This window comes from Maylandia zebra, linkage group LG13, assembly GCF_041146795.1.
Source record: "Maylandia zebra isolate NMK-2024a linkage group LG13, Mzebra_GT3a, whole genome shotgun sequence".
Classification (NCBI taxonomy): domain Eukaryota; kingdom Metazoa; phylum Chordata; class Actinopteri; order Cichliformes; family Cichlidae; genus Maylandia; species Maylandia zebra.
Genome location: NC_135179.1, coordinates 6,043,291 through 6,066,648, shown reverse-complemented (window position 1 = coordinate 6,066,648; position 23,358 = coordinate 6,043,291). Strand labels below are relative to the sequence as shown.

General features: G+C 38.4%; 1 protein-coding gene across 1 annotated transcript in view; it reads right to left on the bottom strand.

The window, feature by feature from the left end:
- The window catches only part of LOC101486794 (protein kinase C epsilon type), a 97,882-nt gene that overhangs the window by 12,573 nt on the left and 61,951 nt on the right, over positions 1 to 23,358 (bottom strand). The window contains exon 11 of the mRNA XM_004553536.3: positions 9,745 to 9,899. Coding sequence (XP_004553593.1) covers positions 9,745 to 9,899 — 155 coding nt within the window. The remainder of the gene's footprint in view (positions 1 to 9,744; positions 9,900 to 23,358) is intronic.

The following is a 23,358-nucleotide window of genomic DNA, read 5'->3' as shown; positions in this document are numbered from 1 at the left end:
ATACTCAAGTATGCTCAGTTGGTGCTAAAGGGCCAAGAAGATATCCCTCACCCCATTACACTACACAAGGCACAGTTCATCCGCGCTTTCATGTTCTTCACACCAAATTCTGACCCCACCGCCCCAATGTGGCAACACAACATAAGAGACACATCAGACTAAAATTTTATTTTCTACAATTTCGGCGTGAACTGTAGCCTCAGCTTCCTGTTATTAAATGACAGGCGAGGCATCTGGTGTGGTCTTCTGCTGCAGCAGCTCATCTGCTTCAAGAATCAATGTGTTGTGCTTACAGAAATGCTTTTCTGCACACCTTAGTTGTAACTAACACTCATTTGAGCTACTGTTGCCTTCCTGTCATCTTGAAACAGTCTGGCCTCTTTCCTCTGACCTCTGGCATAAACAAGACATTTTTGCCAGAGAAGTGCCGCTCACTGTCGCTATTTTCGCTTATTTGGAACATTCTCTGTAAACTCCAGAGATGGTTGCGTGGGAAAATCCCAGTAGATCAGCAGTTTCTGAAATAGCCAGAACAGCCCGTCTGGTACCAAAACTACGGCACGTTCGCTTAAGTCATCTTTCTTCCTCATTGTGATGCTCGGTTTAAACTTCAGCAGTTTATCGTGATCATGTCTACATGCTTAAATGCACTGAGTTGCTGCCATGTGATTGTCCACTCAGATACTGGCATTAATTCAATTCAATTAATTTTTTGCAAATGGTGCAAAAGTTACTTTATATTGTAAGTTAAAGACCCTAACTAAACTATTAAAAAGGAACCCCAACTACATCTGACTCGTATAAGCAAGCACTTTGGCGACAGCGGGAAGGAAAACTCCCTTTTAACAGGAAGAAACCTCCAGAAGAACCAGGCACGGGGAGGGCAGGCATCTGCCATGACTAGTTGGGAGATTAGAAGGAGACAGGAAAAAAGGCTACACCTCTTCAACTGCATTAACAAGCAGCTGAAGAGGTGTCTATAACAAAATGTACAATACTAAAATAGGATATAACTAATATTACTAACCATATAACTAGCAGCAATCACAGAACTGATTCAACTATAATACAGGTTAAAATGAACAAAATGGCTGAACTCGAAAGACAGACTATCTCATTGAATAGTGGTATTGTAAAGCGCTTTGGGTGCCTTGAAAAGCGCTATATAAATCCAATCCATTATTATCATTATTATTATTATTATTATTATTATTATTATTATTATTATTATTATCATCATCATTAGGTCAGGCATTCAATCCTAATAACATTATGCTGACTGTGACTCAAAAGACTGTGAGGTGCGACATCTAGGTCTTTGTTCCCACTATTGTATGATGCCGTGTGATGGTGTTTTACTAAAGACTGCGGTGTATATTCATAGGTTTACTTTACACAGATACATATCTACTCTTAAACCAGTCTCAACCTGCTCTGACAACAGTATCACCTCTAAACATTACCTTTCATTTGGTCACATAACAAAGTTGAAAAGAAGGGAGCTTGAGCTGCAGTCTAAAAATATTTCTTTACGAGGAGTGCGGGGTGGTGGTGGTGGTGATGGGAGCATAGATGAGAGGCTTATGGGAGAAAAGACGAGATGGTGAGGAGAGGGAGGGAGCAGAGGAAGAGAGCCGGGACGTAATGTTCCCAAAACACTTGTTGTTCATCTTCCTCTGTTCAATAAAGTGGGTCAGGGACAAGAGAGAGTGAGAGGAATAGGTGGCGAGAAAGACACAGTGGTAGCTTAGTCAACTCAGCCATCATGAATTAACAAGCATGTGTGCGCATCCTTGCCAACCTCTGACAGAGTAATATTCACTATCAAAACAGCATGACTGAGAAAACACTGTTGAAAGACTGAACCATTAATCTCAATGTTCGCGAACGCCAAGTGGAGTCAGTTTGACCTGGGAATGGGAATGAATTCTTTCTGGAGGTGAGCCAGGAACTTAAAAAAAATTTCTCCATTATGGTGCATTTCAATATGCTCATGCTCTAAACTCAGTGGAAAATTACCTTCTATGATACATGAAACTGAGCTGGAGCAGTCAACAAAGCCTTGGAAGCCCTTTCTCCCCAAAAATGCAGAATTCAGATACAGAGCAACAATCCTGCTAACTAAAGCAAGTATTATTCTGACAACCTACTTAAAAATGTCCAAACATGGACATAAATCTTATTGTCAAGTGATGCTCTACAGCGATTAGTATACTAGAAAAAAAAAAGGTGCATCTTTTAGAAGTATTTCTGTTTTTACAAGATTATACCCCATTCATGAGGTGGACTTCGGGTGGAGTTTCACTTTAATGCGTGATTATGAGGCCAAAAGCAACAAAAACTAAACGCGGGACAATAAAGCTTAGAGCTCTTGGTTAGGACTTTGATGACTGATTTGGATACCATTGTGCCAACCAAAAGAAACACAGACATGTTCACACAGTTGAAATTGTATGATTAGACCCTCCCCCTTCATTAATAAAACCATTGTAACACAAGCTGTGTGAAACAATGAGTCCTGTTCGAGCAGGCACCAACAGGACGGGACATTTGTTTGTCTGAGATCATGTATCCAAAACAACCACGTAACAAAACAGAATTATGAAAAACTGTAGATCTGTATTTGACATCCTCTGTTTGTAAATTATGTAAATATGTTACACAAGTGTTTTTTATAAAAGTTTTTTATCCTTCTTCTTTTTTATGTAATAGCTTGTTGCTCTTTCTTCATATTTAGTTTTCCACTATGTTTAACAGTTCTGCTCTTTGCCCTTGTTCTGACGGTATTTCTACATATTCTGAATTTGATGTTCAACCAACCATAACGTACTATTTCAGGCATTCACTCTGTAGCTGCTACTCAATTTAACAGCTATATGTTTCATAAGTAACTAGTTTAGTTTGTTTACCCATTATAGTCAGCTTTACATTTTTAATACTGTTAGTAATAAAAACTGTAACTTAGATATCTTTTTAACAATACCAAGTCGTTGGCATAGTTTTGGCAAAACACTTTAATTAACATTCATATTAATTAATATTGATATTTTAATATTTTAGCTTACTGAGAAAAACATATATCAACTGTTGTATCTATTATATGTAGCTAGCAATGTAACTTTCCAAAGCATGAAGTACTGGTAACTATTTAAAAACTTTTAGACCATTATTGTGTGCTTTAATTATTTAACCATTGTCAGCATTTTTTCTTTACAATGTTTGCACGCGCACACACACACACACACACACACACACACACACACACACACACACACACACACACACACACACACACACACACACACACACACAGAGCAAAAGGTCAAAGGCTTCAGTGAATAGGTGACATAATCCATTTAATCCATTACTGGTTAAACTTGTTCAAATATACACAATTATTCTCCGTGTACCCCTGGTTGGGAAACACAGCTGTAACTGGCTTATCTTTAGCACCCAGCAGGTACTGTTATATTTTTTGTTGTATTTCAATGTAAAAAAAAAGACTGCATAAGAGATGGATGTAGCTTCCAGGTTTTAAAAAGGGATGTTAGTGTTCAAGTGCCTTACATTAGCTTTTTTTTTTTAATGGCTATAAAAAGACTTTCAGTCCTGAGTCGAACACACACTTTCCTGGTGAGTTGAGGTTCTCAGTCACTGGGTTACAATCAATTTTTTTAAGTTTTCTTCATATCATGTCTTAGAGATGCTTATTTGTGGTATGCTTATTGTTTATTGGCTAATGATTTATTTCTTGTTCTTTTTTATCCTATTCTTTCATTTGAAATGAATATTTTTCCTTCAAAGCACATCTGATTTTACATTTTCAACTAAAATCTTCTATATTTAGTTTTATTAATGCTTTACTGACACATAAAATACTGTAAATATAAACTAAATAACACGTCAGACACTAAGATTTGTTAGGATTTCAAGGGAAAAAAGTTTTATTTCAGTAGATGCACTAAAAGTGACAAAAAAGTTTTCTGTTCTATTGCTCCTTTGACTCAGTCATATTTCATCCTGTCTGTCTGAAGAGCAAAACAAAGAAAACATACCTGGCAATATTGTGATCAGCTAAAACAAAATGAGACTTTATTAAACCCTCTGGCAGAAATGAGCTGTTGGAGCAACAAAAAAACAGGATTCATACAAAGTAAGCATGTTTAAAGCAGTTTCCTGCAACCATTATTATCCTGCACATATTCATCTGATAGTTATGACTTTTTGAGTAATTTTTAGAGGGGTGTTGAAGAAGAACTTCCCCAAAAAACACATGCTTGGTAGGTTTCTGGAAATGAAACCAAAAGACTGAAAGGGCAGATAACAAGAATTTTAGGTGGGTGATTGCAGGAAGAATGTGCATTGTGCAAATGGAGTTTACCATCATCTCTGGCGTGAACTGACCTTTAATTTCTGGGCAAACGAGCAAATTCCCAGCCGTGTTCTGCTCACACTGTGTTTTTGTGTGTTTGTGCATGAGGATTTCATCCCATCACTTTGTATTCATGGCTTTGAAGGGCAGACACATGGACAATAAAAAGTCACAACAGTAAACGTGCACATACACACAACCAGCAGCCCCGGGATAAGCTGCAACCAAAACAGCCACATCTCATGTTAATGCAGTATTTGTTATTGTAATAACTGATATATCATTTTAACAGAGGCATTTTTTTATTTTAGGGACATGTTTTGGAACAACTCAGAGACATTTCCAAAACAGTGGTGGTTCTTTTTGCTCTTAAAAATAGGCCCAATGTTTAATGCCAAGACTGGAACCAGTTAATTAGACTATTAAAGGCTTAGAGTTTTTGGAGGTTCTCACATCATAACCAGCCAGGGTACCTGCTTATTTGTGAACAACTGCTGTATTTATCAGGTATCATTAACAATATCAAAAAGTTTGGGTTCAATGAGAAGTTTTTTTTAGAGTAAGCTGAAAGTGCATCACCAGGCTGCTATTTTAGTTTAGACTGGCATTAGCTCATGTTCATCCCTTTGATAGGCTTAGAAGTTACGGTAACTTTGTAGAGCTGCACCGATTACTGGATAGTCACTGGTCTCATTGACTGTTAATTTACATAAAACTGTTGTGTCTGCTCTGACATGATGCTTACAGGTTTAAATACTTTCACGTCGTGAGAAAGAAGGTTTTCACAGGACTCTATGCAGTCCTTTGAAAAGTCGTCGTGGAGGACTTTTGGCCCACTCTTCTTTGCAACAGTTAACCAACATTTGCAGCCATTCATTTATATACAGCTCACTTAAGGTCGACCCACAATATTTCAGTCGGGTTGAGGTCTGGACTTTGACTGGGCCACAGGGACAACTTTTCTTTTTTGGCCATTCTGTTATAAATTTGCTGCTGTGCTTGGGACCATTGTTGTGTTGCTTGAGCCAATTTGAGCCAAGCATTTAGCTATCAGACAGATAATCTCACATTTGACTCTAGAACACTCTGGAGTTTGGAGTGCATGGTCAACTTAATTGCAAGGTCCCCAGGTCCTGTGGCTAGAAAGCGAGCCCAAATCATCACCCGAGGTGTCGACACGAGGTGTTTATCCTGATATGCTGTGTTGAGTTTTCGGCTGAAGTAGTGCTAAGGCTTAAGGCCAACCATCTCCACTTGAAGAGAGATATTTGGCACCCCTTTCAAACAAGCCATAGTTGTTCAGTCTTTTTCTAATTGTGTGGTCAGCTTTAGTATTCAGTATGCTGACTGAGGCCTGTAGAGTCTGATATGTGGCTTTTAGGTTCAGAATGAGGATTAAATGGTCTGATCTTCTGGTGAATCTGCTTGTACATCAATCCCTGTAAAGACTGTGGCCTCCTACAGCAGCCTACAGTTATCTATCCTCTTCTATGGAAGCAGTAAGGCTTTACTCAGTTTTTCACAGACCTACATGGAAAACTATAATTTTTACACAACTTCCTTAACCCGTAGGTATTGGTTCAGAATAACAAGGTAAAATGCAATTATTTGGTAAATTTTACAAATTATCCTGATTGCTAATGTCACCGTATTGTCCTAAGTTTGATAAGCAAACAACTACCAAGACTGAAAGTATAGTTTTCCTCGCAAATCTCACATCTGTCCTTTTTCCTGTCAACTACCAAGCATTTTGTTTTTTGTTAGTTGGCAAACAGCTTTTTTTTACATTTCGTCCAATCTTCTCGCCCACTCCAAAAATAGCACACTCTTAACAGTGCCGTTGCACTGTGTGATCTAAATGTGTCGAGGGGTCAAAAATAGTAGCATTCAGTTCTGAAATGTTTGTGCTGGCAGAATTCATACAAACTCTTTTATCAGTAAATGGGTGTTTAAGATTTTTAAGAACCCGCAGCCAGCCTGTAAACAAGACAAGCAAAAGTAGCCAGTGTACTTATTTTTTCTTGAGACTTTTTTTGAGAATAGACAAAACAATGAAACAGTTTTCATTGTTCTGCTCAGTTTGTAGAGTTCATCACAGAGCAAAACAGGGTGAATCTGAAACTGAATAGAAACTTACTACTATCCCAGTACTCTTTGGCCGACCTTGGCAGGGTGGAATAATCAGGGCTATGTAATTCTTTTCAGATAGGTCAAAGCTGTTGTGGTATTCTTTCTCTATCATTGACAGGAACAACCTAAGACCTTGACAGTCTCCACACTGTGAAGGTTTTGACAGTCTGCCTGATTTCACATAGCCTTCTAGGGTTCAATTTTGACCACTTTTGCATACATCTTCCATGTATGCAAAACCTTCCACTCAACTCTGACCCGTCAGAATTTAACATTTTTAAATATTATTTGTTTTTCTCTTGCTGCACTGATCTTTTCTGCTGTGGAACAATCAACTTTTAAGATAACAGTGAGGAAAAAAACTCGTTTGGCTTATAGATGAAATATGAATATCAGAGATGTGCCTCAATCTTTAAATTAAATTAACTGACAAGAAACTGGCCTGAGATGTTTGAAGCAAACATGTCAGAATTTTGTCATCATCAAGTTAGAGACATTTTATTTCTAATGATAAAAGTATTTATGAATTCTTAATGAAAAGTACATGTAAATATGTTTAGAAAGTGGGAGTATTGAAAGTTGCAGGACATTTTCTTAAAAAAGATCAAGTATATGGACATGATATTTTCAAATATGGTCTTAGACAAGGATGACATGTGGAAATGTTTAAAAAAGGAAGGGGCACATGGAGGCTGCTGTGCTTCAGGAGGTAAAATTATGGGTCGTGTAAGACTGGAAGGTCAATAGTGAATGACGTTTGTAGTATACAGATATATATATTTATTCTTTCTGGATTCTTACAGTGAGTGTATTTTCTAACATACAACAGAACATTTCAACAGTTTTTTTTTTCACGGCACCATTCAAAGAGACCTGGTTGTTAGTCTAGATTCAGGCTGGACAGACTGCTGTGAGGACACATCAGGTTTCAACTAAGGAACATGTTTTATATCAACAAGCCTGTAGGTATAGATGTGTGCTTGTTTATGTGTTTTAAATATTTTGCTGTTGGGAGGATCATACAGGTGTCAGGGAATTGGAAACTTAAAGCCATAAACAAAAATTCTCTCTGCTAACATGCCACAGATGGTACGACATAAACACATGCAAACTCATGGACAGGTTGCATGATGAGAGACTCTAAACAGCAAATTAAAGTTCACATTCATCCGGGAAAACAGCAGAGAGAACAACATGCTTTTCTTCCATCAGTGATATTTTTGGATCAAACAACCAAAATCGTCTCTGAGTCTCCATCCATCACAATGGTGTTATGATTCAAGTTGTGTGGATTTTTTAGGACCAATTGTGTGTTTCTTATTGGTTGACAATGATATTATGACTGAATGGATCCATGCAGACAGAAAATACCTGGAGCAAAAGGACAGTGAGGTAATCTCAGCACACGTATGAACGCAGAGCACTTCCAGGGTCATGACCAAACACAAGAACACTCTGTGAGTACTCGACAACAAGCAACACTGTGTTAAAATGAGCTGTTCCTCTCTCAGTCGGTGTTCTGAAGGATCCAAACCAACCTGACATTAGTGCTACTCAACATGCCTGGATGAAGTTTAACTACACTCACATATTTGGCTTAATTGTTCTACACCTACTGTAAATCAGCTGATGAAGCTTGAGGATGTTTTTTCTTAAAGGGTGTCCATCCTCCACAGAACCAACTAGCAGTGGTATAGAAACCCAAACATTCACTTGCCATCACCGGGTAAAGTATTCGTTAGCAACACGAAGTGAGGCAAATGACTGAAGCAGCTATCAGTAGGAAAACCACTGATTTACATGTGACTGAGAAATAAATCCATTAGAGAGTTATCTACCTAAATGATTGTGCACTAGTTACCAACTGTCAGCTACAAAGCAACCCCCACTGAGTGAATCACTTTCTATCTTAATAGGGCTTTGTGTTGGAAAATTAAGATTTTCTGTGGTTGTTTGCAAAGCTAACAATGTGCAGCCCAAGACTGATGATGCCTGAACTAAACTTGAGTTTAGCTTGAAAGGAAAGAAGTTAGAAAAAAACAATCAAACACTGGTCAAACATAGCTGGTGAATATAACTGAGACTACCAAAAATCAGTTATTTAAATTTTTCCCTGTCCTAGAGTTTCCATATTTTTATATTTTTTTTAGGTTTTTGCAATGCAAACATCTTGGTATTTAACAAATAGTTACCAAGATTTTGAGTTTGAAGAGAATCACGGCTTTACTATTATTCTCAAAGACACCAAAGTGTTTTTTTTTTCATCCACCCAGTATTTACTCAGAAAATACATTCAGAACAGATGATATATTAGATAGACTTACTGGAACACACTTCTACATACAGGGGTGGATGCAGCTACCAGCATCGCCATCACTGGCTGATAAATCATGCAATAAATGACTCTACAATAAATAAATTGTCGTTGCTAAAGTGTTTAGAAAATGTTCAGGACAAACTGTATAAAGTTTGCAGTTGTTGATTCTCCATTCATTCTCTGACTTTAAGCATTACAAACTGCTGCACTGCAGTGCTGATGTACCAACTTTGGACAAATGCTAGTGCCTTAGCCAAGGGCAATGACAAAATAATAATAGAAAGGTAAACCAGATTAAGCATGGCGACAGCATGCAAACTGCACAGAAGAGATGTTATGCAGCATTTTTGTCAAAATTAAATGGTTACCTAGCACCGTATAACAAAATTTGAAAAGGACTGGTTCTTGCCCCAAAGCCACTATCAATAAACAGATAAAACTACATTTGGAACAGAGGAAAAATATTACTTTAACAAGATTTTATGTTTTTTAATTACTGTGCTGCATATGTATCAAAGCAAAGCAATAGTTGTAAAGTATTTGGTCATTTGTGTTTTCCACCTTGGAAACTCAAAAGTACATATTTAAAGGTTCTTAAATATATTTTCAAACCTACCACTCCACCTTTTATGGTTCGTGCATTCAGAAACTTTCAAACCAGCAGAATGATGTGCAGCCACTGAGCAGTTTGACAACAAAGTTCACAAATTACGTGCTCAGTGATTCTGTGAATCACCCACCCCTGAATGACTGTCCAAACAATGGAAACATGTTATGTGTTGTTAGAACATGGGCGCTCTGACACCTACTCAGACCAATGTACATTTCAGGAAAGGAAGGCTTTGCTGCAGTTTTCTTCATTCTTTGATTTTTTTCAGAAATTCTCTTACGTCTCCTGTTAATCGAACAAGCACATCACGGTTACCTGTAAATGACTCCGTGTCGGTGCAGGAACATCAGGGCAGATGTGACCTCGGCGGCGTAAAAACGAGATCGTGCCTCATCGAACTTCCTCGATCGCTGGATCTGAAACATCAGGTCTCCTCCATTAACATATTCCATCACAAAGAACAAGCGGTCCTGCGGGAAGACAGTGAAAAAGAACTTTATTCAGTAAGTGTGTAAATATTTCAATTCGAAAATGGCAAAAATATCAACATAACTCACTGATGTTGGTAATTTTGTGAATGAAACATGGCAATAACAGAGCAGCACTTCCTCTTTTAAGATTCTTGATTTTAAGCTAGTGCTCTTACATTTATCCATTAACAATAAATAATTTAAACTCATAAATCATATACAGTCACTAAAACAAAATACATTGTATACACTTGCTTTTGAATATTTTCAAAACTTTAGATTAATTGAGTTTTGGAAACTACGCAGAAATCGTTTACAGTTAACTGTTAAATCTTCTGTTACATATTTTTTGGAAACTTAAAAGGAACCTATTATTCTTTTCTTTATATTCTGTTTAATGAAAATCATTACACTGGCGGATGTTCATTTTAAATATGTTTCAAACGTTTCAAATAATGAGGTCGCTGTATGTACGAAGAACCGCTTTAAGCCAAAAGTTCCATTTTCAAACCGTTTTTCTGCTCTTGATTCTATATGATATCCTGGAGCCTCTCATATGATCATCACAGGTACACAGCTCTGGCTGAGCACAGCAGCCCCGCCCACCAGCTGTTCAAACATTCTGTTTTTCACAATTTTTTCACATCACATCTGCCTAAATCAAGACATTAGAAGAAAACAATAAATGGAACACGAACTGTTTATTAATCAGAGAGAAAATCTTAGTTGTAAATTTAACCCATTTTTAAAAACACAAGACACTTTGGATTTTGTCTCAAATTTCCCTGAGTAGAGAAAGAAAAACAATACAGATTGCTATGTGACAACCACTAATTGTCCCTACTTCCATAGAACCCCTTCCTGTGATACACACACATACAGAGGCGAAAAACAACACACACACTGCTGTAGACCACGCCCTCTGAGCCCTATTCTCTTGGTAATGAAAATGGGCTCCGTGGGGAAACAAACGGCCTCCTTCCTGAATTCCAGCTCGCTTTCTTCATATAGGAAATAAGAGAGAGAGAGAGTATGTGCAGTGAGGGTGCTGTGATATAAACAGCTGGGTATATAAGAAACAAGGAGGAGCCCGTCAGAGCCATTGTGTGAGGCCTCAGGGTTCACATCGTTAGCTGTTAAGGTGACACAGAGCTACAGATCTGAAGCTTCTGTGTTTCCACCACATTAAAGGAGACCCCCGGCTGTGAGGCGTATATAGGATTTGTAAAGAGCGACAAAGACTGAATCTGAGACACAGGAAGTATGTAAACAGAATATGTGCACGTGGAAAGGTAAAAAAAAAAACTAAAACCAATTTATCCTGTAAACTCTGTAGAACAAAGACAAAAGCATTTCTATGTGTGTGTTTCATTACATTGAGAGCAAACAAAGTTCTGTTTCTTGCATGTACCTAAAATTGTGGAGCTAGCTGCACAAACAACCGCAGTTTCCTCTCCAATGCAATTAGCTGTGAATGGGTTTAAGCATGACAATGATTGTGCATGTTCTACCCTTTGTTATTTAAAAAAGACAACAGCAAAGAAGAAGTAGAAATTTTATGATTGTCTCACACCCACTGAGTTCTCCTTATTAGCATTGGAACAGTGATTAAGCACGAACATTGAACATCTTTGGCTTTATACAGCACCTGCTCCATTAACTCATCAGATGCACGTCAAACCTGTCGCCATCTGGATATTTGGGGCATGTTTACCTAAAAAACCGTCTGTATGTTTGGCCATAATGAGTGTTCATAACTGGCCACAGGATACATTAATTCTTAGTCATTGTCTATGTTGCCTGCCTTGCAACACATCTTGAGAGCTTTGGACTGCACTTTAAGAGACAGAGTGTTGAGTTGCTGATCCTGAACTAGTGAAAAATTTTGAAGGTAGTCGTCACGCTAAAAGAAAGACACATCTTGATTTGTTGTTTCGAACATTTCAAAAAGCTGGAACATTTTTCTAATACCTTAAAAAAGCAGTTGGTCTTGGTTTATAGTCTCGGAATAGACAGCGAATGTGACACAATCGACCTGTCAGGTGCAACTCAGTCTTTGCAGGTTTGTAAGCGACTGTAAATGTCTAATGGGCTAAAGTAAACAAATACATAAGGACAACAGACATTTATGAGAGCATCATTAAGCCAGAGAATTGAAAAAGTTTATGGCATAAAAAAGCCTCTTGTTTCTTAAATCTAAAATTAGAGACTAAACAAGTTTTCTGTTTTTTTGACCACTTTGCCCCAGTTTTCCCAACCCACTTTACAGATGAGGACATAATTATTAGCCTCCAAATATGATTTTTTTTAAGTATTTCCCAAGCGATGTTAAATAGAGCACAGCTTTTCCAAACATCCTGGTTTTATTTTGGATGCTTACATTTGCACAGAAGCAAAATGAATCTGAGAAAAATCGAAAACTACCAGCGTCAAAATGATTAGGCCCTGTGATACTAATAGACAGTTATGTTGTAGTGCAATCATTTGTTGTAGTCTCACATCCTTCTCTCCCGAGTACTCCCAGACTATTTTGCTCTGGCGAATCTTTCAAACTTCTCTAGATTTGCTGGTCTTCCTGCATAGACCTTGATCTTCAGTTCACCTCAAAAATTTCACTGGGATTCAAGTCGGGGCGTCATGCAGGCCAGTCAGTAACCTTCCTATTGGTCTTTTGGAGGCAGATCTTCACCATAATCGTTCTCCAGGTTGTGCTTCACCTTCAGCCTGGTTTGAGGGTGTTTCTTCTGCAGAAGTGAAATTTCTTAGTAAGTGAAAAATTTTGAAGGTAGGCTGTTCTGGGGTCTTTAGATACTTTCTCACTTTGACTTCTTACCTCTGCCAGGCTTGTTCTGTACTGTGTGGCTCTCTTTGAATTTCTCAATGATTCTTCCCACTTGAATTTTAGACACTTGGAAACACTGTGGTAACTTCAATTCAATTCAAAATGTTGGAAATTTATAAAACAGTGCACAGATTTATTTCTCTTCTGATAGCAATATTAACCAGATATGGCAATTCCATTTTAACCATTGCAGCTCAAACAAAACAACAGTCACCAACTGTATGCTTCCTTTCTACCGATATGCATTAACCTTCCTCTGGTTCCCCTTTTTTAAAATAAAAAATACAAATAATTTATATTTCAAGTGCTAAGCTTCCCAAGGGTGAGGGTCGTTGCTAGATGGAGAAACTACAGAGCTTGAAAGACTTGATTGTTCTTTAATGAGAGTCACTGAATCTAGACGATGAGGAAGTCCAATTTTGTTCGGATGCAAAAATTGTACATTAGCAGGTATTTTGCAGATGACTGCGAACTTTTCTTCTTCTCATATACAGATACTTCATAAGACCATTTTAACCCTTTCATGCATGAATTATGACAACCTCAATCAGGATTTTTTTTCTTAAGTATTTTTATTCATCTTCAGGCATGAAAAAAAGATTTTTGAACTTCATTTTTTTAAACATGAGTTTTTTTTACATATCTGAATTATGAATTTGGTATGGAGGGACACATCACTGTCCAATGTACTGGTTGATGTGCAAGTATACCATCAACACTGGCACAAATGCAAGAAAACAGCCTTTGAATAGCCACTGTAGTGACCACTATGCGTGAAAGAGTTAATGTGCTATCATTATTTCCAGTAGGCAGGTTAGTATAACAGATACGATGGAACTCCTTTGACTTCAAAACAGTTTGCAGTTGTGTAGCAACTATATGAAGGCTACAAGAGCTAAAATGTTACGCTCTATATGAAATATGTCAACGCTGACCATATCTAAGGGTATGATAAGGGTACCAGATGTTGGTAAATATTATGGTCTGCTGACCTGCTGAGATTGCGGTTTAAATGATTAAATTGGATATAGACTTAATTAAACAGCATTTGAAAATCATGTCTTCTTAGCTTACCAACCTCTGTCCCTATGTAGATGTTATACCTTATTTTGTGTTGTGTTGTGTAGCACTGCCTAACAAGTCTAAAACTGATTGTAAGCAGGTACAAAGTCCATTAAAATGTGATGCAAAAGGGTCCTGACTAGCAGTGGGTGTATCTTACTATACTAATACACTTTTAAATCCTTTTTAACTGCCATGAAATCAGGATTGCTACTGAGCTTTAGGGACCTTCCACAATGAAGTGTTATACTGTCTGTAGAGTATTGTTGCTTTTCTTTAGTTGGATCGGAACTGATTAAAAAAATTAATTTGGCCATTCACCAAAACATGTCACATTCATGCCATGTATATTTAACCCTTGTGTGGTGTTTGTATTTTTGTTACTCAGCCAGTGTTCATGGGTCTGGTGGACCCGCTAGAGTTTTGGCTTTCCAAATTAACACTATCAAACAATTTTATGTTAAATTACTCAACAGATGTTTACTTCATCCCAATTACAAGACATATGAACAGCAAACATGGTTAATTTTTTCCCTTTACCTTTGTTAGATCACATTTATGAATTAATGTGCTTCTCGTTTTTCTTTTATATAAAATGTTATAAATAAATCAGTTATAATCAAGTGGAGTGAGTGGAAAGACACAACACATTTACACGTGAAAAAATAATTAATTGTTTAATTTTTCTTTTGAAAAAAACTGAACACGGGTCTCACAGACCCGAACACCATACAAGGGTTAAAGCCAACCTTGGGCTCTTTTCTCCCCTCTGTTATCAGTTTAAAGAGGCCTCAAAATTTCGTGTTACATAAGTGGCCGATAGTCCACCTCAGAGAGAATTTCTTCCCTCCCTCCACTCCTCCTGAAAGCGACTTTAAACAGGATGTTGAAATAGTTTGTTTAAATGTACCCAAAGTCCCAGCTGGTCCCACCCAATCAAACATGAATAAACATTTCCTGACTGTAATTACAAATGTACAGATACTGGCTTCCCATTTCTGACACACGGGCGCGCACACATAGACACACACACACACACACACACACACACACAGAGACAAAGTCAGGGCATATTTTAGAGGCACACGGCCAGACGATTCACTACATTCTACATAATGCTGACAATAACGTCTTGATGGTTATCCGACTATTTTGTGTGTGTGTTTCTAAAGTTTGTGTGTATGAGCCCTCTTGGTGCCAGCCTGCTGTTAAACAAGTCTTAACTTGAATCTCATTGCATCTTATACAAGCCCAAACCATTACCTCATACTGTCTGTACTGTGACCACACAGTCAATCACACACACACACACACACACACACACACACACACACACACACACACACACACACACACACTTATATATATTAGTGCTGTCAGCGTTAATCTCGTTAAAATGACGTTACACCATAACCGCATTAACGCAGCAAATCTCCGATAACGAGTTACCGCGGATCGCCCCGTGCGTGGGGCTGCATGGCGTCAACGCGTTAATGAGCTAACCGCGCTTATACGGCTTTAAAAAGGATAATGAACACCACTGAGATTTATTTTATCAACTTTTCTTCTGACGATGTTGTCTGTGTTGAGCGCTCAGTGGATATGCGTTCAACTACTCCGCCTAGGCTGCACTGTCGAGCGCAGATCCACTGAGCACAGCGCAAGCTAGTGAGAAAGAAGCTAAGCTCTTTGCAACATGGCAGCTGCCTCAACGCTACCCGAAATTGAACCTCCCCCACCCTCATTCAGATCTGGCCTTTGGAACTATTTTGGTTTTCATGTGAAGCATGACCCTGATGGACAAAAGTAAAACAGTATGTCAGCTGTGCCACGCAATGCTCAATTACATGGGTGGGAGCTAGTGTGTTAGCGCAGTTAGCTCGTTAACGTGCTGGCCGTCCAGCCCCATGCACGGGGCGATCCGCGGTAGCTCGTTAACGGAGATTTGCCGTGTTGTGGCGTTAACGTCATTTCAACAAGATTTACGCTGACAGCACTAGTGGGAATATATATATATATATACACGCCGGTTCGAGCCCCGGCTTGGACAGTCTCGGTCGTTGTGTCCTTGGGCAAGACACTTCACCCGTTGCCTACTGGTGGTGGTCAGAGGGCCCGGTGGCGCCAGTGTCCGGCAGCCTCGCCTCTGTCAGTGCGCCCCAGGGTGGCTGTGGCTACAATGTAGCTTGCCATCACCAGTGTGTGAATGTGTGTGTGAATGGGTGGATGACTGGATATGTAAAGCGCTTTGGGGTCCTTAGGGACTAGTAAAGCGCTATATAAATACAGGCCATTTACCATATATATACACACACATACATACATATATTTGTTTATTAACTTGCAATAATTTTGATGTGCTCACATTGCCCTTAAAACTGAGATCTAATTATAGAAATGTTAGATAAGATGAGTTCATCTGCTGAATTACTTTCCACCACTCCAGTTGTTGAAATGTTAGCTGTAACGCACTGCTTCTCCTCTCCTGAAAATATGAACGGCTGACATGAAGCTAAAATAAACACTTTCATCAAAGTCAGTCAAAAACGGGGAACAAAAAAACAACAAGTGAGGTTTGAACTTTTGTCCATGCACGAACAAAAAAACTCAATTGCTGCCCTATTTTCCTCGGAACATTATGAGCCATTACCGTTTGGCTGCTGGTCATTACCACACAGAGGCAACCAGTAAAGATTCACTTGGTGATTTCTTTCAACAGAATCTGGGTCCTGAGTTTGTTTTGTGGTAATCAGAGTTTTCGTAATGCTATATGGTAACTTTGAGAAGTGACTTTCACTCCAGATGTGACAATTAGTCTTCAGAAAAACTTTGATTCATCCTTTTATTTTTATTTTTATTTTATTTATGTGTTTTTCGCAGATGTTGACTTGAAGAGAAGAGCTGGACTTTTCCTTTTTTTTCTCCTTGCAAAAGGAAATAATTGTAATTGGAGGACAGAGCGTACTCTGTGTGTGTGGCCACTGAACCTGTTTTTGCTTTCAAAAATTCTGCATTCTAATCAGTTAAACATATTAAACCCTGATGTGTTTAGTAGAAAAATCATTCCTGCATTCTTGGCTTTGCCTTGAGTCTGTATAATCTTCAATTTAATTTGTTCCTCATATTTATCAATCACTGCATGTATAAACACACAACAGCAGTAATACAGGGCAATGCAAAATGCAGTAAGGGTTTCATACATATTTGTTTTACGCAAATGGAAGTTAAAGTTGAGAAATGTTGATCATTTTAGATGTCTGTTGTATTCCAAATGTCCTTCTACTATCCAATGTTATTAAAAGCTACCAATAGCAGAAATTAAATATAGTGAGATGTACATTTAATAAGCTGCGGCTTAAGGTGGATATATTAATACAATTTTCTGGCTCTGGCACAAAAATACAACATCCAGAAATCAGTAATTGACTCAATCATACGAACAAATGTTGGCAGCAATTTAGAGTTTTGGAAGCAGCCTATAGATGATGTGTCTCTATGGACAGACCGTAGACTGTATATAAAAGATGGTCATAGTCATCCACTAGTTTGGCATTTCAGCCACAACTATGTCAGTGTTTCCAACACATGCTATATATATATAAAACAGAGCCATAAAATACATACTTTGCTCATTTTAAAAGTGTGGACATTGCATAGTTTTTATGGTACTGTGTGATGTATGGTATTGCTCTTAAAAAAAGCTTATATATTCCAGGCTCAAACTGAGAAACAGAGAGACATGCACTAAAGCATAGCTCGATTTATTTTCTATTTTCCACTAATTGGACCATAATTTTTTAATTTTTTTTTTTTTTTTAGAAAAACCTGAGATACTATATCAAAAAAGTAATTTTCTTACAGAATTTCTTAGAATCTGACTTTTTCTCCACCTGCTGGCCATTAGAAAGAATGCAAGTTTAAGCCACTTTAGTTTTTGGCACAGATATGTAAAAAATTATGTCAATAACTATATTAAAAAAAACATGTCATCATAAACTAAAGACAAACTTTATAACAAAAAAAATCTTTTATAAGATTTAACATCAAAATTGATTTATATTAATCCTTTCTGACCTGCCACCTCTACCACTGTTGGGTTTAGGTAAGTAAACATCAAGTCTGAGGTCTAAGGAATGCATTATGTAAGGGTTTCAAGTATAAAATTACATGTTTGTCTATGCCTGAACTGCAACCCAAGAACAGCAAACATACCTCTACTAATGACTGTAGTTTTGTAAAGAACAACTCTGCACTGCTCAAGGCTGACACATATTTGGCCGGGCAACCTCAATGTTGTGCCTGTGTGTGTTTATTGTTCTCACACACTAAATTCACCCTCACTGTAGTTCTCTGACAGAAGTTAAATACTTGGTGTGGGCTGCTGGTTCTCCCACAGAATATCGTCTTACTCCTTGTTCCCATAATAAATAAATAAATGAATGAATGACAAGTGTAGAAATGTTTAGCTTATTTTAGAGTTTAGAAATGTGTTAACATAGAATGTAGAATTATTGTAGAGACACTGACACTGCCCTCAATGTAATAAAGGCCTGACTGTGTCATGAAGTTAGGAGTAGATTGTAGAAGACCCCTCCCCCAGTTGAACTGTGAAAGGTCTCAACATTTGTAACTGGATAACTGTGGTCTGGAAGGGAGATGGGTTTTTATGACCTCTAGGGAGTCACCTACACCCACAGTCTTTTAACTGTCACGGACACTCACTCACGAGCACTCACATAGACACAGACACAGAGTTTGCAGCACACCGTGGGGGGATTTTATGATGGGGACGCCTCTATAAAGCTGGCTGTAACTAACAAAGGGGTGAAGATTTTGCAGGGGGGCACCAGCCTGGCAAGTCTTCCCTTCTAGAAGATGCATGCTTAAATGAGGATAAATGAAGATGAGTAAAGATGAGTAAAGATGAATAAAGTTTTGTGAAAATGACTACTGAGTCCGGTGCCGTCTCTGGTCGAGGAATAAAAAGAACAGGGGTAAAACTGATTTGTTTTTCATTGGTCAAAAGGGAAAAAAAGGAGGTAAGTAGTTGACTGTGATTCATTTAATGAGAAACAGACTTCCAGGAATGTCAGGTGACTATAAAAGGTCGATCAGGTGAACTGTGTACCGTGTGTGTTTTGTGTGATTTTGAACTGGACAAAGAGGTAGATGATTCTGTGAGTGAAGGTTTTTTCTGTCTCTAAGCAACAAAAAAGTGCTGTGAGGACAATGTTCATCCATACATGTGTGAGCACTCCCTGCACATCTTCAATGTGTGGACAGAGTGAGAACGTGTCAGCAGCACATCAGGAGGAAGAGAGGAGGATGGAGGGAACAAGTGGCATAATAAGGATGTTAGGATAACTGGAAAACAGAAGAGAGTGGGACAGATGAAGCCAAATATGTACTTTGATGGGTCGGCACAATAGTGCAAAAGTTCGCCTCACGGCGAGAAGGTTCACCTGTTGGTTCTCCTGTTTCCTCATGTTTTTTCTTGGTTTTCTTGAACGCTCAAAGATATTAAACTGTATTTATGGCTCCCTCTGCCTTCTCTAGGAGTAGGATTATGGGAATTTAACCAACGCAAAAGCTGAGGACACAAACCTGTGTGCAGGCCTGTACAAGCAAAAAGTGTGTTGCCCAACAACCATGGGGATGGATGCTACATTAAGGCCAAATTCTGACTGGCTGCAAAGTGAAATTAACCCAAGTACACATCAAAAATCATCTCAAGTTACTTTATGTACTAAAGTAATCATCGTACAACATCAGAGCGTCCCAGTGATGCGAAGACTCCCAATCAGGAAGAACAGCTACAACAGAGGAAGGGATTACCAGCAACATGACGAGAAGAAAACACAAAAAGTCAATCACATTAGGTGACGGTCTGGTGCAGAGGTCCTGAGATAAGGTTTTCTCAACTTCAAAGCAAGCAACTAAAGCAACTACCAATGAGAGTTAAGGACACTGTTGACAGACATATGGCAGGGTAGTATATACATTGGAGGGTTACCTAGGAAACCGGAGCCTGGACTGTGCTTTAGTGACCAACCAACAACTACATCTCTGTGTGAACGGCCCTTTAGGAGAGGCAGCCATCTGTTGCAACCAGTCAGAGAGTGAGGGGCAAAAAAATACAGAAAACAGTAGTACCAAGAAACCAAAAAGGGCAAAAAGTATGAAACATAAACTGAGGAAGAGACAGAACATGATATTTAATGAAAAAAAATCTACTTTAACTACATTAGTCCACTACGACAAAAAACCCTATGATGGGCTGGTGAGGCTGAACCCTTCTGCCCAGCTAGGCTAGGCCGCAGCTGCCTTCCACCCTAGTCAGATAAGTAGTTAAAAAATGGATGGGTGAAGATGTGATTGTAATAACAGCACTGTCAATGTTACCAGTGCTTTCCTCTTTTCATTTGAAAATGTGCAAAAATGGTGCCAGTAAAATCTGTTGTGCGAAGAAAGGAGCAGCATGACACTGCTGACATCGGGTTAATGGTTGTGTCAGAGATGCTTTTTTAACCCCACTGCAACTCTCAAAAAGCCCACTGCAGTCTTCAAAAAGCTCTTTGGGGAAAAGAGGACAGGACAAAATGCTCTCATTTTAAAGGTTGCACAAGAAGTGCAAGAACACACACACGCACGCACACACACACACATCCAAATAATTTGTACTGATGAGGTGATAAACACAGAGCTGGCATCAGGTTGCTGGTTGTTACTACTGATCCGTCTATTGAAAAGCTAATTTGCCCAGAAGAAACGCTCAGAAGACATCTTCTATTCACATAATAGTGTCACAGTGACTTGTAAAGGGTCTAACTATCACCCAGCTCTCTTGAACACCACTGAAGATTTGTCATAATGATAAGAAGTAGACTATTCCTGGAAGGGAAGGCTGTCTGGGTGGATATGTTTGAAGTTTTTTTTGTGAGTGTGTGAGTGTTTACATTCAGTCTAAGGTGAAGAGATGGGGTCAGTTCAAGGGTGTCAAAACAGGCCTCGCAACTTACATTTGTATTGTGTAACATCAGGTGCTGGTCTTAGTTTATATTTAATATCTAAATCTAAATGCAAATTATGGTCTAGTTCACCATCTACATCTCACATGAGATTAAAGACTGCAAACACATCTTTAGCTTAGCTTAGTTGCAAGAAAGGTTCAAATTTCACAATAAAATAAGTTTGCTATTACCACAAATAGCTACTAGGTTTGTATTTAGATATTATGACTGTTTACTGTCCACATAAAAGCACATGTAGATGTAGATATTGCACCCCCAACCTCATGCACACAAAGTTATTTGCAGGTCAGGTCACTGCTAAACCACAGGTAGGTTTAGGGTTAGGCTGCATTTTAGCAAAACAAGCATAACTTTCAAAAGCAAAAAGATCTTATCTTTCAATCAAAGTCTCTGAGGTACAGTTTGGCCTTGCAATTCTTCAATTACTAAATTATGTATAAATTCCATATAAAGGGGAAGATATGACCCCAGCCATAACCCTGACACAAAGCCTGTGATGAAGTTAATGTGAATAATGTCCTGTGTTACCTGAGGTACCAGGTTAAAGTCCTCAAAAGCAGAGCTTATAAGCATGAATTAGTAAGTCTAGTACATCCTAAGTAGTGGTAGTAGGAGTGCTAATGAGCTCGATGCTCAGCTGAGACATAGTGTCACACATAAATGACCAAAACAAGGTTGCAAGATTGATATCTATCAAACTGATTTATCCATTATTACTGCTAAAACAAAGGTGGTCACTTTACATACAATAGGACAAAAAATTGATAAATACAAATAATTTTTATGTCGCCACATGTGAATGTCAATAGTTGCAGATATAACAGATGTTAAAAACTAAGACACATGGGTTGAGTTTGACTGATTTTCATCTCTGCTCTCAGTCTTCTAAACCTCAGTCTGTGTCTGCTATTCTCTGGCTGTCTTCATCTCTATCCGTCCTTCCATCGTTCTGTGTCAGTCCATCTGTCGCTCTCTGTCCTAAGCACCGAACAACAAAGGTTCATTAATGTACCTGCCTGGTTTCTGGCCATCCCTGCTTCCTCTGATCTTTCCCTCTTAGAGTTCATTAAAAAACACTCACTCTCCACTGCAATCTAACCGGGTCTTTGCATCACAGCTACCTTTTTCCCCCTTTAAACCAATCTGTTTCAACGTCTGCTTCTCTTTATGTAATCTTTCCTTCACTTTGGCAAAAAGAAAACAACAACACAAATACCACCAGCCATCTTGTTATCACAAATACTGAAAAAAGACTTTTTCACGTCTTCCCCTCATCATCTCTAGTTTGCTCTCCTCGCCATCTGCATTTCCTCGTCCTCTCCTTCTCTGACTTCACTTTTCAGCCTCACAGTGTATCGAGCAGAACGAGGCCTTGGCGCTACTGTTGTATAATGTTATTTACATTTCTCAGCGGTAATTAGGCTGATAGGGGAACGGTTGTGATCCCACAGTCGATTAAGAAGAACGAGGAGGGCGGGGCGGTTGTAGGTAGAACATAGGTCACACAAAGTACAAAGACTTTTTTAGGCATAGTGATGTCACCATGAACTCAGTGCCTCCATCAGGTTTTGGGATATCTTATAATGTAGTCAGAAGTTTAAAATTAAATTGAATAAAAATGCATAATATAAAAATCGACCGCAATAATGATCAAAATCGATTTATACAAATAATATAATAAAATAACTTAAACAATTAGTAAAATAACAAAAATAAATAATCCAAATGATAGTTTTCTCAAATTTTTGAATTACTCACATTTATATAAAATGAATCAATACAAGCACTAAATAAAAAAAATCCTATAAATATTATAAATCAAAGAAAATGGATGGACGGAGGTTTTTACAGTTATCACTTTAGAAAAAAAATAATATTTCAAATTAGCACAATCTCTCTTAGACAGACAGACACACAAACACTTGCATAACCACGTTCCATGTATTCACCACCAAAGATTTGTGCACGGCACAACATGTCTGGACAGGCTTGTGTACCGGAGGCCTGCAGGTAGGGGCCACTGAAGCGTTCCGTCCTTAGACCTCACCGAGTTAAAGGGACAGACCTGGTTACTGAGGTGAGATAAGAGGTTTTTTTGGGGTTCTTTAAAAAAAATCATAATTATTATTTTAAAGTGGAGTAATGTTTCTAGCTTTGTATAACCTACAAGTAATTAGTAGGTTATATTAAAAGTAGCATCTGCAAAACCAAGGCATGGTTGTCATTTGGACAAGGGTGGACTGGAGATGAGTCAGGGCCTCAAGTTGAGGACTTCAAATATCTCAGGAACTTGTTAGAAGTCGGGAAGAGAGAAGATGGACTGAAGGCAGCGTCTTCAGTGCAAACAGTGTATCAGTGCGCTGTGGTGAAGAGAGAACTGACCATAAAGGGGAAGCTGTTGATTTACTGGTAGATCAATGTTCCTTCCCTCGCCTATGGCCATGAGTTTTGGGTACTGATCAAAAAAAATAAGATTGTGGATACAGGTGGTGAAGCTTTCTCCAAGAAAAAGGTTGAGAAGCTT